An 18,034-nucleotide genomic window follows, 5' to 3' on the forward strand; every position below is an offset into this window, starting at 1 on the left:
ATTATATGCAGATACTTTTCAACATTTTTTTGTAAGCTTTTGAGTTCCACATTTTTCTACTACCCTCCCTTCCCTTCTACCATCTCATGACATGGAGTAGTCTAATATAGATTGTATATGTAAAATCATATTTCCATATATGTTGAATTCCCAGGTACATGAGCAGGAGTTGAGGAAGTTATTGAACTCTTTGAGGAAAGAAAGAGAATATCTTGAAGGTTCACAGATAATAACTTAAAATTTTGATTTTATGATATTAAAGGAGAGGTTACTGAATTATAGTGTAGAGCCTGGAAGTGTCAGTGAAGAGCAAGTAGTAATCTAATCCCCCCCCACAAGACCCAGTTAGTTGGGTTGGGGAGAGATATGTAAGGGTAAAAGTACAAGTGCCAGAAAGTGGAGCCATTAAAACTGTATCATTAAGTGGAATCAGGTCTCACTAAGTACAAAAAGAAGGAGGAAACAAGAAGGAAAAAGGTGAATCTAGTTTGTTATCTCTGGTTCAGTTCCCAAAGTGGAAAAGTTAGGTAGTATTGTGTTGAGGGTGTTGTGAATAAGGGAGCATTCAGTGAGGGGATAGATAACTGAGATAAAGTGGGTAGGAGGGAGTTAATCATTGAGGAATAAGTTTAGATAGGTTATTGTGGTCTCCATGGATTTGGCTTCTGGTTGAGTTGTCCCAGGATATGAAGCAGCTATATGTAGTTGGAAAAATAGGGAGGGGAGAACAATTCTTAGACAGGGATAAGGGTAAGATTAAGAAGACCCTGTGGAGATATATTTGGCTGGAAAGGGTACCTGGATACCTAGGTGCATATAGGATATAGACATAATAGATGAAGATAATCTCAGAGGGAAGACACTAATAGTTAGGGTGACTGAGACAAGGCTACTGTAAAAGGTGATATTTGAAAAGTTGAGTTTTGACGGAAGTCAGGGAAATCTATTAGATTGAAGATAAGGAGACAGAGAATTCCTGGTGGTGGAGACAGCCATTGCAAACTTGTAGGCATGGGACATAAAAGTAGAAATTGGACTTGGAGAACCCTAGAAAACTGTCTTAAAAAATTACTTGCAACAATTAGCAACGTTAACAAAGTTTACTGGAAACAATTAGCAATTGTAGCAAAGTTGCAGGATACAAAATATACCCCCATAAATCCTCAACTTTTCTATATGTGACTAGCAAGATACAGCAGGAAGAGCTAGAAAGAGAAATCCCATTCAAAGTAACCTCAGACAATATAAAATATCTGTCTATTTGCCAAGGCAGACTCAGAAACTTTTTGAAAGCAACTACAAAACACTTCTCACACAAATAAAATCAGATTTAAATAACTGGGCAAACATCAACTGCTCATGTATAGGTCAAGCTAATATAATAAAAATGACAATTCTACCAAAACTAAACTACCTGTTTAGTGCCCCACCAATCAAAATTCCAAAAAATTACTTTAATGAGTTAGAAAAAGTTGTAAGTAAATTCATATGGAGAAATAAAAAGTCAAGAATTTCCAGGGATTCAGTGAAAAAAAGTGCAAAAGAAGGTGGCTTAGCCCTATCTGATCTGAAATTATATTATAAAGTATCAGTTATCAAAACTGTCTAGTATTCCCTTAGAAATAGAGTGGTGGATCAGTGGAATAGACTAGGTGCAATATCAGGAAACTACTATAGTAATCTGTTGTTTGATAAACCCAAAGAGTCCAACTATTGGGATAAAAACTCTCTTCGATAAAACCTGCTGGGAAAATTAGAAGTTAGTATGGAAGAAACTTAGATTAGACCAACATCTCACGCCCTATGCCAAGATAAGATCCAAATGGATACAGGATTTAGACATAAAAAACAATACTATAAGCAAACTAGAAGATCAAGGGCTAGTTTACCTGTCAGATCTATGGAAAGTAAAGTGGTTTATGACTAAGGAAGAGATGGAGAACATCACTAAAAACAAATTAGACAATTTTGAGTACATTAATTTGATTACATTTGCACAGACAAAACCACTAACCAAGATCAAATGAAATGTAATAAACTGGGAAACAATCTTTACAACTAATGTTTCTGACAACTGACTCATTTCTAAAATACACAGAGAACTGAGTCAAATTTTTTTTTAAAGAAGTCATTCCCCAATTGACAAACGGTCAAAGGATATGCAGAGGCAATTTACAGATGAGATCAAAGCAATCCATAGTCATATGAAAAATTGCTCCAAATCATTACTTATTAGAGAAATGCAAATTAAAGCTTCTCTGAGGTACCACCTCACACCTCTAAGACTGGCCAATATGATCAAAAAGGATAATGATTATTGTTGGAAAGGTTGTGGGAAATCTCGGACACTATTACATTGTTGGTGGAGCTGTGAACTCATCCAACCTTTCTGGAGAGAAATTTGGAGCTATGCCCAAAGAGCAACAAAAATGTGCATGCCCTTTGATCCAGCAATACTACGACTGGATCTATACCCTGAAGAGACATTGGAAGGGTAAAATATCACTTGTACAAAAATATTCATAGCAGCCCTGTTTGTGGTGGCAAAGAATTGGAAATCAAATAAATGTCCTTCCATTGGGGAATGGCTTAGCAAACTGTGGTATGTGTACGTCATGGAACACTATTGTTCTATTAGAAACCAGGAAGGATGGAAATTCAGGGAAGCCTGGAGGGATTTGCATGAACTGATGCTGAGTGAGATGAGCAGAACCAGAAAAACACTGTACACCCTAACAGCAACATGGGGGTGATGATCAACTTTGATGGACTCACTTGTTCCATCAGTGCAACAATCAGGGACAATTTGGGGCTGTCTGCAGTGGAGAATACTATCTATATCCAGAGAAAGAATTGTGGAGTTTGAACAAAGACCAAGTACTATGAACTTTAATTTAGGGAAATAAACTGATATTTTATTGTCTGATCTTGCTATCTCTTATAGTTTGTTTCTTCTTTAAGGATATGATTTCTCTCTCATCACATTCAGTTTGGATCAATGTATACCGTGGAAACAATGTAAAGATTGGCAAATTGCCTTCTGCGGGGCGGGGGGGAGAGGGAAGTAAGATTGGGGGAAAATTGTAAAACTCAAAATAAATAAAATCTTTAAGGAAAAAAAGAAAAACATTAACAAAGTTGCAGGATATAAAATAAACCCAAATAAATCATCGGTATTTCTATATATTATTAACAAGAAACAGTAACGAGAGATAGAAAGAGAAATTTTATTTAAAGTAACTGCAGACACATAAAGTACTTGGAAGTCCACCTGCCATGACAAACTCAGAAACTTTATGAAAATAACTATAAAATATTTTTCATACAAATCAAAATGGATTCGAATAACTGGACATGTCAGTTGTTCATGGGTAGGCTGAATCATAAAGATGACAATTCTACCTAAATTAAATTACTTATTCCATGCTATACCAATCAAACTTCCAAAAAATTACTTTATGGAGCTAGAAAAATAGCTAAATTTATATGGAGGAGCAAAAGATCAAGATTATCATAGGAATTAATGAAAAAATGCAAAGACGGTAGGCTAGCCATATTAGATCTAAAATTATAAGCTTGAAATGGGTACAGGATTTAGACATAAAAGGAGGACAGGGTATAATTTACCTGTCAGATCTATGGAAAGGGGAGCAGTTTATAACCAAAGAAAAGATAGAGAATTTTATAGAATGCAAAATGGATAATTTTGATTGCATTAAATTGAAAAGTTTTTGCACAAATAAAACTAATGCAACCAAGATTAAAGGAAGACAATAAGTTAGGAAGCAATTTTTCTAACTAATGTTTCTATCAAAGGACTCATTTCTAAACTATTTAGATAACTGAGTCAAATTTATAAGAATACAAGTCATTCCTCAATTGATAAATGGTGGAAGCATATGAAAAAGCATTTCTCAGATGAAAAAAATTAAAGCTATCAATGGTCATATAAAAATGCTCTAAATCCTTATTGATGAGAGAAATGAAAATTGAAACACCAATTAGATTGGCCAATATGTCTAAAATAGATAATGATCAATGTTGTAGGGAATTTGGGAAAAAGTGGGACATTGATGCATTCTTGGTGGAATTATGAACTGATCCAGCCTTTCTGGAGAGCAATTTGGAATTCTGCCCAAAGGGCAATAAAACTGCATATCCTTTGAACCAGTGATACCACTACTGTATCACAAAGAGATCATGAAAGAGGATAAAAAAACTCCTTCATGTATAAAAATATTCATAACAGCTCCTTTCATAGTGGCAAAAAATTGGACATTGAAGGAATGCCCATCAACTGGGGAATAGCCAAACAAATTGTGGTATACGCATGTGATGGAACACTATTGTTCCATAAGAAATCATGAGAGATAGGACTTTAGAATGGAAAGACTAGCAGGAATTGATGCTGAGTGAAGGTTGCAGAAACAGAACATTATACAAACTAACAGCAGGGGTGATGATCAACTATGATGGACTTGATCATTTCTGCAATACAATAATACTAAAAGACTTATAATGTAGAATACCATTCATATTCAGAGAAGAATCTATGGAGTTTAAATGCAGACCAAAGTTATTATCTTTTTTTTAAGTTGCCTTAATGAATTATGTCATTTTTTTTTCTCTCTTCCATTTGGATGTAATTCTTTCACAACATAATTAATATGGATCTATGTTTAGCATGATTATGGATGTAGAACCTATATTACATTGCTTTCTGTCAGAGGGAAGAGGAAGGGTAGGGAGGGGAGAGAGGAAAATTTAAAGAAATGTTGAATACTACTGTTATATGTAGTTGGAAAAATAAATGAAGGGAAAAATAAATTTAAAAAATTTAAAAAAAACCCATGACATATGAGATTTTATAATAGCCTAGAAAGACTAATGCTGAAGTGAGCAGAACTAGAACATTATACCCACTAACAGCATCATTGGATGATGACGAGCTATGATGGATTTTTTCATTTCAACAACACAATAATCAAAGACTATTCTAAGAGACTTATGATGGAAATATCTATATCCGGAGAAGGATCTGTGGAGATTAAATGCATTCCAAAGCTTTGTTATCTTCAATTTTTAAAAGTTGTCTTATGTATTGTTTTTTCCTGTAATGTTTTTTCTCATTTTGATTTGATTCATTTTTCATAACGTGATTAATATGGATTTATGTTAAGCATGGTTAAATATGTATAGCCTATATTAGATTGCTTTCTGTCAGGGTTTATGGGGAGGGAGAAAAATGTAAAACTCAAAACCTTGTAAAAAAATGTGTTGATTTTGCTATTGTAGTTGGAAAAATAAAATATTTAAAAAAATCAAAAGTAGAAGTTGAAAATAGGCTTAGTTAGATAGTTCATAGAGTGCCTGGAAGGCATTAAAATTCAAAGGTAGGAAAAGATAAGAGCCAAGTTAAGAAGTGATTTAAATGCCAGATAATTCTATATTTTGCTCCTGAAGGTAATAAGAAACTAATGAAGGAAATATAGTCAGTCTAACCTATGCTTAGAGAAATCACTTTGGCAGGTAATTAAAGGGCATATTGGAGTGGTTTAAAACTTGGGACAGAGAACTAGTTAGAAGGTTATTGAGATAGTGCAGAAAGGAGGTGAAGAGGGCTTGAATTAAAATTGTGCCTGAATGAGGTAGGAAAGCACATATATGTATATACACACATACATATACACACAAACACATGGAAAAACTTATGAAAATAGAAATGACAAGATTTGGCAATAGATTGGATATATGTTGATTGAGTGAGACGTTGGGGATGATTAATGAGCTTGTAAATCTTGTGACTGGGGGGATGGTGGGACCCTTGACAGCAATAGGGAAGTTAGGAGGTGAAAGAGTTTCTGGGTAGATATGAGTTGTAATAGATGCTTATGAGATATCCAGTTTCAGAATGTCTTATAGGCAATTAAAGTTTGGCAGAAAGACAAGGGCTAGAAATATAAATATGGGAATTGTCTTCATTAAAGATATTAATTGAATTAATGGGAGCTGATGACATCATCAGAAGACATAGCATAGAGCAAAAGGAAGAGAGATCACTTGACCTCTTGGAAGATTTTTGCAATTACTGTCTTGATCTAGGAAGAGAATCAAGAGAGAAAAGTGTCATGAAAACTTCTTGGAGGAGAGAGTATTCAAGAGGAGGTGATAAATGTTGTGAAAAGATGGATTAACTTTACTGATTAGTGAAATGAAAATTAAAACATCTCTGAGGTACCACTTCATACCTCTCAGACCGGCCAATATGACCAGAAAGGTCAATGAACAGTGTTAGAAGGGATGTGGGAAATCTAGGATACTAATACATTGTTGGTGGAGCTGTGAACTCATCCAATCTTTCTGGAGAGCAATTTGGAATACTCCAAAAAAGGTAATAAAAACGTACATGCCTTTTGATCCAGCAATACCACTGGGTCTATACCCTGAAGAGATTATGAAAAAGGGTAAAAATATCACTTGTACAAAAATATTCATAGCACTCTGTGGTGGCAAAAGAATTGAAAATTGAGTGAATGTCCATCACTTGGGGAATGGCTGAAAAATTGTGGTATATATATATATATATATATATATATATATATATATATATATATATGTATGTATGTTATGGAACCCTATTCTATTAGAAACCAGGAGGGATGGGAATTCAGGGAAGCCTGGAAGGATTTGCATAAACTGATGTTGAGTGAGTTGAGTGGAACCAGAACAGCAACATGGGGTTGATGATCAGTCTTAATGGACTTGCACATTTCATCAGTGCAACAGTTAGGGACAATGTTAGGGTATCTGTGATGGAGATACCATCTGTATCCAAAGAAAGAATTGTGGAGTTTAAACAAAGACCAGAGACTATTACCTTTACTTAAAAAAAAAAGTTATCATGTAATTTTGCTATCATATTTTATTGTTTCCTTTAGGATATGAGTTTTCTTTCACCACATTCAATTTTGATCAATATATAGCATGGAAACAATGTAAAGACTATCAGACTGCCTTCAGTGGGGGATGAGGGAGGGAAGCAAGATTAGGGGAAAAAATTGTAAAATTCAAAAAAAATTTAAAAAAAGGAAACAATGGATTAAGATTGAGAAAAGAACATTGGATTTGGTAATTAAGAGATCATTCGGAGGTAGTGTTGCCTCTATTCCCTGTTACTAGGAGAGTCTAAAGCTGGAGAATTAATTAGAGCTCCTGAGTTCTGACTAAAGCAATTGGTAACTGCAGAAAGTAATGATGAACCAGTATGGAATGGAGCAGAGGGGGTTATCATATTGACTTAGGAGGGCAAAATCAAAAGATGATGACAGTGGGGAAGGAGAGGAAAAAGAGGCAGGGAGAGTTAAAGAAGAGTGAAAGGGAAGAAATGATTGGGGAAATGATTTCAGAAAAACTTGGGAAGAATTATATGGACTGCTGCAAAGTGGAGTGAGGAGAGCCAGGAAATTATATATAGCAATAGCAGTATTGTCTTGATGTGCAGCTGTGAATGACTTTGCTCCAATTAATATAGTCTGAAAGATTCTTTTTTGTTGTGGTTGTTATCTTTTTTATTAACATTTTATTTGTTATGCATTAGTAATATCTACCTATCATTTTTTGTAAGGTTTTGAATTTTACAATTTTTCCCCACCCTTCCTTCCTTCCCCCCACCACAGAAGGCTGTCTGATAGTTTTTACATTGTTTTCATACTGTACATTGATTGAAATTGAATGTGTTATAAGTAAACATAAGTGTAAACATAAACTCCCCTCCTCCCCCCAGAAGATGAGAAACCTTAAGAATAGAGAGAGAGAGAGAGAGAGAGAGAGAGAGAGAGAGAGAGAGAGAGAGAAATGTATGTCAGTCTGTGTTCATCTTCCAATGGCTGTCTCTGGAGTGAGTTGCTTTCTTTATCATAAGTCCACCAGAGAAGCTGCTTCAATAATTTTCCCACAGTTGCTATTACTGGCTGTACCTCCACTCTATTCCGCCCCACTCTCATTTATTTTATTCTTTCTCTCTCCTTTCATCCTGGCCTTGTCCAAAAGTGTGTTGTATTTGAGTACACTCTTCCTCAATCTTCCCTCTCTTCTATCACATATTCCCCCCTTCCCTCCCCCCATTCCCCTTTATTCCATCCCTTTCTTCCATTTTTCTCTAGGGTAAGATAGATTTCCTCACCCTATTAAGTGTATATGTTATTTCCTTTCTGAGCCATTTCTGATAAAAATGAAGGCTCACTCATTCCCCCTTTCCTTTACCCTTTCCACTCCATTGAAAAAGCTTTTTCTTGCCTCTTATGTGAAATTTCTTAGCTTCTTCTTCATCTCCTTTCCCTTCCTCCCAGTACTTTCCTTTATCACCCATTGACTCCATCTTTATACCATTATATTCCACTTCTTCCTGTGCCTTGACTATATATGCTCCTTCTAACTGCTCTTATAAATGAGAAAGTTTATATGAGTTATCAATATCTTCTTCCAGTGCAGGAATACAAACAGTTCAATATCATTAAGTTCCTCATAATGTTCCTCTTCTCATCCACCCCCTCTGTGGTTCACCAGAATCCTGTACTTGGAGATCAGACTTTGTGTTCAGTTCTGGTTGTTTCAATAGGAAAGTTTGAAAGTCCCCTGTTTTATTGAAAGTCCATCTTGAAACAAGATGTTCAGTTTTGCTGGCTAGTTGATTCTCGGTTGTAAACCAAGATCTTTTGCCTTCCGGAATATCATATTCCAACCCGTACGAGCCCTTAACGTAGATGCTGCCAGATCCTGTGTAATTCTGACTATGGAACCTCAGTAGTTGAATTGTTTGTTTCTGGCAGCTTTTAGAATTTTCTCTTTGATTTGGGAGTTTTGGAATTTGACTATAATATTCCTGGAAGTTTTTCTTTTGGAATCTCTTTCAGGAGGTGACTGGTGAATTCCCTCAATTTCTATTTTACCCTCTGCTTCTAGGATCTAAGGGCAATTTCACTGTATTATTTCTTGAAAAAATGAAGTCTAGGTTCTTTTCCTGATCGAGGCTTTCAGGTAGCCCAATAATTTTTAAATTATCTGGATCTGTTTCAAGGTCAATTGTTTTTCCAATGAGATAATTCATATTTTCTTCTAATTTTTGGCTTTTTTGGAAGTTTTATTTCTTGCAAAGTCATCAGCTTCCTTTAGTTCCATTCTGCATTTGAAGGAGTTCTTTTCTTCAGAGAGCTTTTTTTTATCTCCTTTTCCAGTTGGCCAATTCTGCTTTTTAAGGCATTCTTCTCCTCATTTGCCTTTTGTTTTGCTTTTTCCATTAGGCCTAAACTGGTTTTTAACATTATTTTCCTCAGTATTTTTTGGTATATCTTTCACCAAGCTATTGATTTGGTTTTCATGGTTTTTCTGCATCGCTCCTATTTCTCCTCCCAATTTTTCCTCCATCTCCCTTAATTGCTTTTCAAAGTCTTTTTTGAGCTCATCCATAGTCTGAGCTCATTTTCTTTTCTTTGGAGGTTTTGGATACAGAAATGTCAAATTTGTTGTCATCTGAGTATATTTTGATCTTCTGTGTGACTGAAGTAATTCTCTATGGTCAGATTCTTCTTTTTTCTGTTGTTTATTCATTTCCTCAGCCCAAGACTAATTTACAGCACTTCCAAGGCGGCTTTGGGGTTTTTTTTTGGGGGGGGGCACTCCACTGGGACCTTTATTCCTCCAAGGTCTTATGGTCTCTTGCCTGTGCTTTGATATATGGATGGCCCCCTGTACTTCCCTCTGCTCTGGACCTGTAAGGAGGGTTCCAGCTTGGCTACTTAGTATGGAAGCCCAAACTGCAACCTGGATTTGAGTGTAGGCTAGCAAGGGAGAGCAGAGAAATCTGTGCAGTCTTCCCTTACAGTCTCTGGGGGTGCAGCCTGCTTTCTCCAGATTCTTGCTGCAGATTCTGTGGCTGGTGCTTCTCACTCTACACTCATTTTGGTGTAGCAGAATTCTCTCTGCACCCCTTCAAGCTGTTGCCAGTGATCTTTGTACTGGGCTGTACTGGGCTGCACTGTGGCCGTGACTTTTTTTCAAACCCCCTGTCCTGCTGAAACACACCTTTCCTGCAGAACTTCTAAGTTATCTTGGACTGGGAAAATGTATTACTCAGTCATTCTGTGGGTTCTGCCCCTTTAAATTTTGGCTAGATTCATAATTTGTTGACCTTTGGAGTTGGGGGAAAAGGAGTCCCCAGGAAATGCTGCCTTCACACTGCCGTCTTGGCTCCACCCCAATGAAGGATTCTTGATGAAAGTGCTTCCCACTTCCAGAGAGATAACTGATGAATTCTGAATGTAAATTGAAGTATTATTTTTTTCAACTTTTTTATTTTTCTTGGTTTTTTTTATGCTGTGCCTAATATGGAAGTATTTTACATGATTTCACATGTGTAACATCAAATTGCTTGCCTTCTCAGTGGGTAGGGGAGAGGCTGCAAGGAAGGACATAATTTGGAATTCAAAACTTTAAAAAAGGAATGTTAAAGGTAAGTAAATAATAAATTTTTAAAGAGTTTTGGCTTAGAATGCTGCCTAAATAAAGGGAGAGCATCCAACTTCAAGTAACCTGACATTCACATAATTTGGAATACTTAAGAAATCTAGTAAATGATTTCTTGTACTCCATTAATAACAGTACAAAAAGCCAGTGAGAACCCCTTGGACAGTAGGAAAAAGGATTTCCAGCAACACTAACTCCAGTGCAGGTTAACAAACCAGCAGCCTTTGAGCAAAACCAAGTGACATATGGAGCAAGCAAAGGGGATAGGCATATGGGAAGCACCAGAATGCTTAGACAATCCCAGAGTAGAGGATGTTAGAAACTCTGGGGATTGGCAGAGACTAGTGCCATCTGGCATCATTTAGACCTGACAACTCAACTCTTAAGATCTCTGAGGTCCCTAGCCCTCTATTTTGAGATACCATAGAAGGGACCTGAAGATCCAGCATTGAGAATCTGAAAATTTCAAGGAGCTTGAACCCTAGGAGGCTAAGGGTATGCACATGGACCCAGTGGACTCAGTGTGATAACTTTTAGAGCCAACCAACTCTCCCAAAATTGCCACAGGGAGCTAGAACAAAGACTGTCTATATTAAAGAACCCAATTCTGGAGCTGAAGTGATGATTAAAAGAAAATGTGGATTAATATGAAAAATTATAGATCTAGAGATTACCCCAAAAGAGATAGTAATTCAATAATTGTCAGTAGTGACACTCAAAGGAAAAAAATAAATGTTTCCTAGAGACTACATGAATGCCTTGAAGAAATGAATAAAGATGTTTTAAAAAGGATATTAAAAACTTGAGGAAAGAATTAAGAGAATAAATAGCTCAAAAGGAAATTCTACTCAAGGAATGGGCTCTAGATCAAATAGAAATCACTGACTCCATGGGACAGCAAGAAATCTTAGAAAAAAACAAAAAAATTTGAATGAAATTAAAGAAAATGACAGGTATTTGATATAAAAATAAACTGACTTTGAAAGCAGAACAAAAAAGAGATAATTTAAGAATCGTTGGACTCCCTGAAAACTATTATTCAAAAAATATTTCAAAATGAAAAGTCTTAGGAATGTAATTTGTAAAATCTACAATTCCCACATTTAAGAAACAGTATTATAGACACCCAGAAAGATGCACTTAAATTGCCAGTGAGTCTACAGTCAAGATTACCCAAGATTTAGCAGCTCTTACTAAAAATGAGAGGATAACTTGGAGTGCAGTATTCTAAAAGTCAAAAGAAACTAGACTTGCAGTCCATAAAACTTCATCTGCAAATCTGAATATAATCCTTTGGTGTAGGAATAATGGACTTTTTTGGAATAGTGTATTTGCAAGTAATTTTAGTGAAAAGGCCAAAGATGAGTAGGAACTTGGGAATACAACCTCAAAAGTCCAGAGAAATCTAGAAAATTTATTTCAGCAAAGATTCTAATAGAGAAGCTTGAATTTGGGGGGGGTGATCTAAAAAGATCCAAAGAAGCTAGATTTTGTTGTTTTTTAGCGGATGAAGAAAATGAGTATATTTGTAGACATCAAGTAAGATGCTGATAGAGAGAAATTAAAGATAAAAGAGAGTGGGGAAAATGGCAGGGGATAAGATCAAGTGCACATTTGGAAGGGTCTGCCTTTTCAAGGAGGTCCCTGAAAGCATAAGTAATATGAAATGAGGAAAGGAGAACTCTTGGCAAAAGGTTTGGGGCTTTTTTTTTTTAAATGCAAGTGTAGGGTCTATAACTGAGAGGATAAGGGTAGGAAGTGGACAGCTACTGAGAGTGGAATACAATGTTTGGCCTGTATCAGGGCCTATTAAGATCAGCCAAAATAAATAGAAATTATTTTATGATTTTTTGCAAACTCTGTTCAAGCAGATGAATAATTCAGGTCAAGTTTTGGCAATGCATGATCTGGGAAGAGGGCAGGGGAATTGATGATTTAGAGTTAGCTGATCAACTCTAGTGTTGAATTTGTTCACCACCAGGTGAGAGGTGTGTGTGGGAAGGACAGGAGAATAATTAGTTTAGGGATGATGGTCTGGGAAGCAATTGAGGGATGGAAGGAATGAAGTTCACAATGTGGAAGAACAGGGTTAAAGATGGTAAAACATAGGAAAGATGGAATGAAAATAGAGAATGATCAGATAAAAGAATTTTGGAGTTCATTGAACATGGAATATTTGTGAGTGGTCAGAGATTTGACTATATCTTTATATACTTGAGGTGAAGTGGAGGTGCAGATCATGGGAATTCAGTAATAGAACATTGGAATGTGGACTGAAATGCATTTGTTTACTGGTAGGAAGTGGGGAAGAGAGAAATTGTGCATTAGGCCTGAACTCATTGAAATGAGGAAGTAAGGAAAATGTCCTGAGGGCTAATTATGATGATAGTTTACATTTTTATAACACTCTTAAGTTTTGTAAAATACTTTATAAGTATCTCATTTTACTTTCATAGGACCCTGGGATGTAAATGCTTTTATCATCTCCATTTTCAGATGAAGAAACTGAGAACAGAGGTTAAATGATTTGCCCAGCATTACATAGCTGGTAAAGTGGCTAAGACTGATTTTTAACTGGATTCTTCCTCACTTTAGGCCCAGCTCCCTATTCATTGAGTCATCCCATTGCTTAAGATAATAGCCATCAAGATCTGAATGGGATGACAAATCTAGTTTAACCTCTAAAAAGGAGAGATTGACTTAGTAAGTTTGGTTAGGTGAGGTTCTAGAATTGGCAGTTGGAAGTAAGGAGATTGAGTTCCTCATTTTCTGTTATTTTATTGGCATTAGTATTTTTGTTCCCTTGATTAGATAATAAGATTTTTATGGATAGGATTTCATTTGATCAATACTTTTCATCTCCTATGGAACTGCTTTGATGCTGAACACACACACACGTCAACATGCATTTATTAAGGGCCTATTATGTGTATATATTGAGTTAAGTATTTGGGATACAAAGAAAAGTAAAAATAACTCTTATACTTAGGAGCTTACAGTCCAATAGAGTAGATAAAACTTTGTACAAACAAAATAATGTTATAGAATAAGTTGATAATCTCTGAGAGAAGGCACTTCTTAAGGAAGACCAGGAAAGATTTCTTGCAGAAAGTGGGATTTAGCAAACTTTATAGATACCAGAGAAGTCAAGATTTGGAAATAAGGAGAAAGAGAATTCCAAGCATGGGGGACTGCCAGCTAGTGAAATTTATCAATTGAAAGATGGAGAATTTTGTGCCAGAGTTGTAGGTAGGGAACAGAAGAGGAAATAATAGAGTAAGAAGACTGAAAAGATAAAAAAAGACCAAGTTATGAAAGACTTTAAAGCTAAAAAGTAGTGCTTGGATAACATGTAGGAAGTAACTATTCAAATAGAAGTTTTGCTCTTAGTTTTATAAAAATATGAAATTATCTATTGAAATCAATTGAAGTATCTATCCCTTGCTTAAATTAAGAAAATATCAAACTTAATTAACCAATCAAAACTATATATCAACCACAAATTTAATGCTTTAAACACATTATCTTCTGGACAAAACACTGACTTAAGAGTTAGGAGATTGAAAATCAAGTTGGGATGGTAACTTGTCCTTTATAGATTTCTACTGTTCATTAAGGAGATGTGGCATATATCTAGTTAAATATAATACGTATTAATCTTAATTGTGTTACATGGTATCAAAAATTTGTGAGGTAGAAAGGGAACAGGTTATATCATATGGCTTGGGAAATGTTTCATTTGCAGAACATGGATCTTTGGTATGTTAGGAGGCATGTCTTCTTTGCTTCATACCTAATCTGAATCAAACCTTCACACTGCTGTTCTCTTATCTTCTTCATGTCAGCAGCAGCCAACACTCAACAAGCACAAGTGTATTCCTTTTTGTTCTCCCTCCTCTCTGAACCTTTCATCTCCTGACACTGCTAGCTCTGGTAACAGTAATCATTTTCTGTGAACCATCATTCACAAGGGGAAAAAATGTGACAGTTGGTTGCTCTGTGATTTTATTTGTAGCCTTTGCTGGCCACCACTTCTCTCTCTCTGTTACTTCCCTCTTTAGTCTGTGAGCTAGGACTATCTTGCTTCTTCATCTAATATTCCTAGTGTTTAACACTGCCAGAGAGAGTAGAATATATAGAGCTCTGTACCTGGAGTGCAGAAGACCCAAATTAAAATCCTGTCTCATATACTTAATTAGCTATATGACCATAGACCAAGGGGTGGAGAGCCTTTTTTCTGCCAAGGCCATTAGGAAATTTATAACATTATTCAAACCATACAAAATTATCAACTTAAAGTTAAGTTGCTATATTTTGATAAAACAATTCACCTCTAGAAAGCTCCTAGATTTATTGAATTTCTAGTCCTACCTGTGGTTACTGAGGTAGTGGCCAGACCTAATGATTTCCCTTGGGCCTTATATGGCCTACTGGCAGGTGTCCCTTTGCCTACCCTAGGCAAATCCTTTAGCCTCTGAGTCTCTCAGTGTCCTCATCTGCACAATGGGGATGATAATAGAACCTAGTCCTCAGGGTTGTGAGAATAAAATGAGGTAACATATATAAGCACTTTCCAAACCTTAAAGCACTATATAAATGGTATTATCATATAAATGGTAATCATTCATATAGCTTCAAGCCCAACCCAATACTATACATAAAATAAGTGCTTGATGTTTGACCTTCATTTTCTTTTTCTGCAAGGTAATGGAGTTAAGTGACTTGCCCAAGATTACACCAGCTAGGTAATTATTAAGTGTCAAAGGCTGAATTTGAACTCAGGTCCTCCTGATTCCAGGGCTGGTGCCCTTTCCACTGCACCACCTAGTTGTCCCTTGTCCTTCATTTTCAAAGACGTCCACAACATTAGGGAGATGATGTCATGACAGGCATATGAGTTGGATTTGAGTGAGGGAGTGTTGTGCTCAGTCAAGCCTCATTTTCTCCTCCAGAGCCACTTGAGTTCAGTGACTAGATATGAAACAGGATAATTGAAGAAGACCCTGGATGCAAGGCAATCAGGGTTACATGACTTGCCCAAGGTCACACAGATAGAACATGTCAAATGTCTGAGGCTGGATTCCAAGTATAATCCTCCTAACTCCAAAGCCAGTGCTCTATCCACAATACCACCTAGCTTCCTTCCCAAGTAAGCACTTAATACGTAATTGAGTATAAAACAATAAGCCATTTCTGCTCTCAAGGAACTTAGTCTTATTTCATTAACATGAATTATCAGCAGTAGGCAACTAGTAGAGGCAGCTGTCAGCTAGGTGACAGTGGATATTTAACTAGGCCTGGAGTCAGAAAGACCTGAGTTCAAATCCAGTTTCAGATACTTCCCAACTGGGTGATCCTGGGTTGCTCACTTAATCCTCTCTTTGCGTTATACTGCTGAAGAAAGTGGTAAACCATTCCAGTGTCTTTGTTAAGAAAAAGAATGAGACATGACTGAACACACAAGAAGATAGTTAATGCTTCTTGAATAACCCTATAGTAATGACTAAGAACAGTAGAAATTTTTTTTTTTTGCAAGGCAATGGGGTTAAAGTGGCTTGGCCAAGGCCACACAGCTAGGTAATTATTAAGTGTCTGAGGCCGGATTTGAACTCAGATACTCCTGACTCCAGGGCCAATGCTCTATCCACTGCACCACCTAGCTGGCCCAGAACAGTAGAAATTTTAAGAAAGAACTAAGAAGATTGAAAGATGAAATCCAACCTCGTCATTTTGTAAAAGAAGAATCTGAGGTCCAAAGAGGCTAAATATCAAATGAGATAATTTGTAAAGTGTTTAGCATAGTGTCCAACACATAGTAGGTGCTATATAAATGTATATTCCCTTCCTTTTCCTCTGCTTTTAAGCAGTTAGCCTATGAAAGGTTATCTGACTACAAATCTAATATTCTTTCTACTTTATCATATTGATTTTACATAACTATTGAACAGAACCCCAGTCAGCCTGTAGATATTTGTTGGTGTATCAATTTGGTATACCTTATATGTATTTACAATAATGAATAACTATAAAAATTATATAACATTTCTATAGTACTTTTAGATTTATGAAGCCCTTTACATGTTTTCTGATTTTTTTGGACAGCAACCCTGCAAGATATATGTCTTAATATTTTTACTCATTTTACAGATGAAAAAAATTGAGGCTGAAGAGTTTGAGTTGCTTTGTCCCAGGGTTACAATAACTAATGGGCATTTGAGGTAGGATTGCAACTTAGGTCTTCCTATCACTAAGTCAGCTCTCTTAATAAATGCTAATTCTAATATTTGACATATATATATATATATATATATATATATCACTTAAATGTTTGCTGGGTACTTGATATGCATTATTTTTAATATGTTCATCTGTACGAATTCCTACTATCCTTGCATACTATTATTGTCATTTCTCTCAACTACTCTTTGAAAAAAATGATTTACACTTTATCTCTATTCCCTCTATTTTCTAATCTCTTTTCTAAATCTTCTGTAGTCTGTTTTTCTTATCACACAACTCAAACTGTTTACTCCAAAGTTATCATTGATCTCTTAATTGCCAAACTGATTGTTTTTTCTCAGTCCTTCCTTTTCTTGACCCTTCTGACAATATTGATCATTTTCCTCTTGGATACTTGCTCTTTCCTTTTCTGGGTTTTCATGATTGTTCTTTCTTGGTTCTTCTCAATCTTTTTCTGTGATTCTTTATTCATATCATACTCATTCAGATGTATTTCAAAGCTGTCTTGTTTAGAACTCTATATTACTATATAGTAATATTTTTCTTTCTTTTTGTCAACCTAATAATCTATGCTTTCGAACTGCGGATTGAGACATTTTAAAATGGATGTCATATAGGCACCTCTGAAGTGAAACAGCTAAAAACTGAATTCATTGTCTCTATCTCCAGACCACCTTTCTTCTTAATGTCCCTATTACTGTTGAGTGTGTTACTTTTTTCCCCAGTAATCCAGGTTGCAACTTTGGTTTCCCTTTTTTCTCTTTCATAATCTTCTATATCCAAAACTTCTTGTTTCTGCTTTTACAACTTTTTTATTAGGTGCCTCTCTGTCATTCAACTAGCTACTATTCTCATTAAGGCTGTCATTGCCTCTTACCTATATTATTGCAACTCCACACCCCTATCCCTCATTTACACATATCCATTAAAAAATGATTTTTTTAAAAGCATGAGTCAGATCAATTAATACTACTAGTGTTTCCTTATTTCCTCTAGAATTAAATTCATCCTTTTCCCTTTGGCAATTAAAGTTATTCTGGCTTTAAACCTCTTTCAGGTCCATTTCTGCCTCTCCAGTTTTCTTGTATATTACTCCTTTCCACCTCTTCTGTAGTTTAGCCATATTAGCCCTACCTTGCTGTTGTTGTTTGTTCAGAAATGAGCTTTAGGCACATCTCTTTGGAGGCATTGAGGTGGGACAATGGAAAGGGCACTCATTGGACTGGGTCTTATAGGTTTATATAGATCTGGACCCAGAAGAGGGATCTTAGAG

The 18,034-nt window shown here is 35.9% G+C and overlaps 1 protein-coding gene across 9 annotated transcripts in view; it reads left to right on the forward strand.

Moving 5' to 3' along the window:
• The window catches only part of LNPK (lunapark, ER junction formation factor), a 108,913-nt gene that overhangs the window by 19,200 nt on the left and 71,679 nt on the right, over window positions 1-18,034 (forward strand). Inside the window, exons 1-2 of one of the 9 annotated variants that reach the window (XM_074215650.1) lie at window positions 6,639-10,507; window positions 16,669-16,739. The exons of 7 other annotated variants lie outside the window; for them this stretch is intronic. In XM_074215650.1, coding sequence (XP_074071751.1) covers window positions 10,499-10,507; window positions 16,669-16,739 — 80 coding nt within the window. In that variant the 5' untranslated portion in view covers window positions 6,639-10,498. Of the gene's footprint in view, window positions 1-6,638; window positions 16,740-18,034 lie in introns of those variants that run through there. One more of the 9 variants, XM_074215648.1, reaches the window with a different exon arrangement.

This window comes from Macrotis lagotis, chromosome 1 (genome assembly GCF_037893015.1).
Source record: "Macrotis lagotis isolate mMagLag1 chromosome 1, bilby.v1.9.chrom.fasta, whole genome shotgun sequence".
Lineage (NCBI taxonomy): Eukaryota > Metazoa > Chordata > Mammalia > Peramelemorphia > Peramelidae > Macrotis > Macrotis lagotis.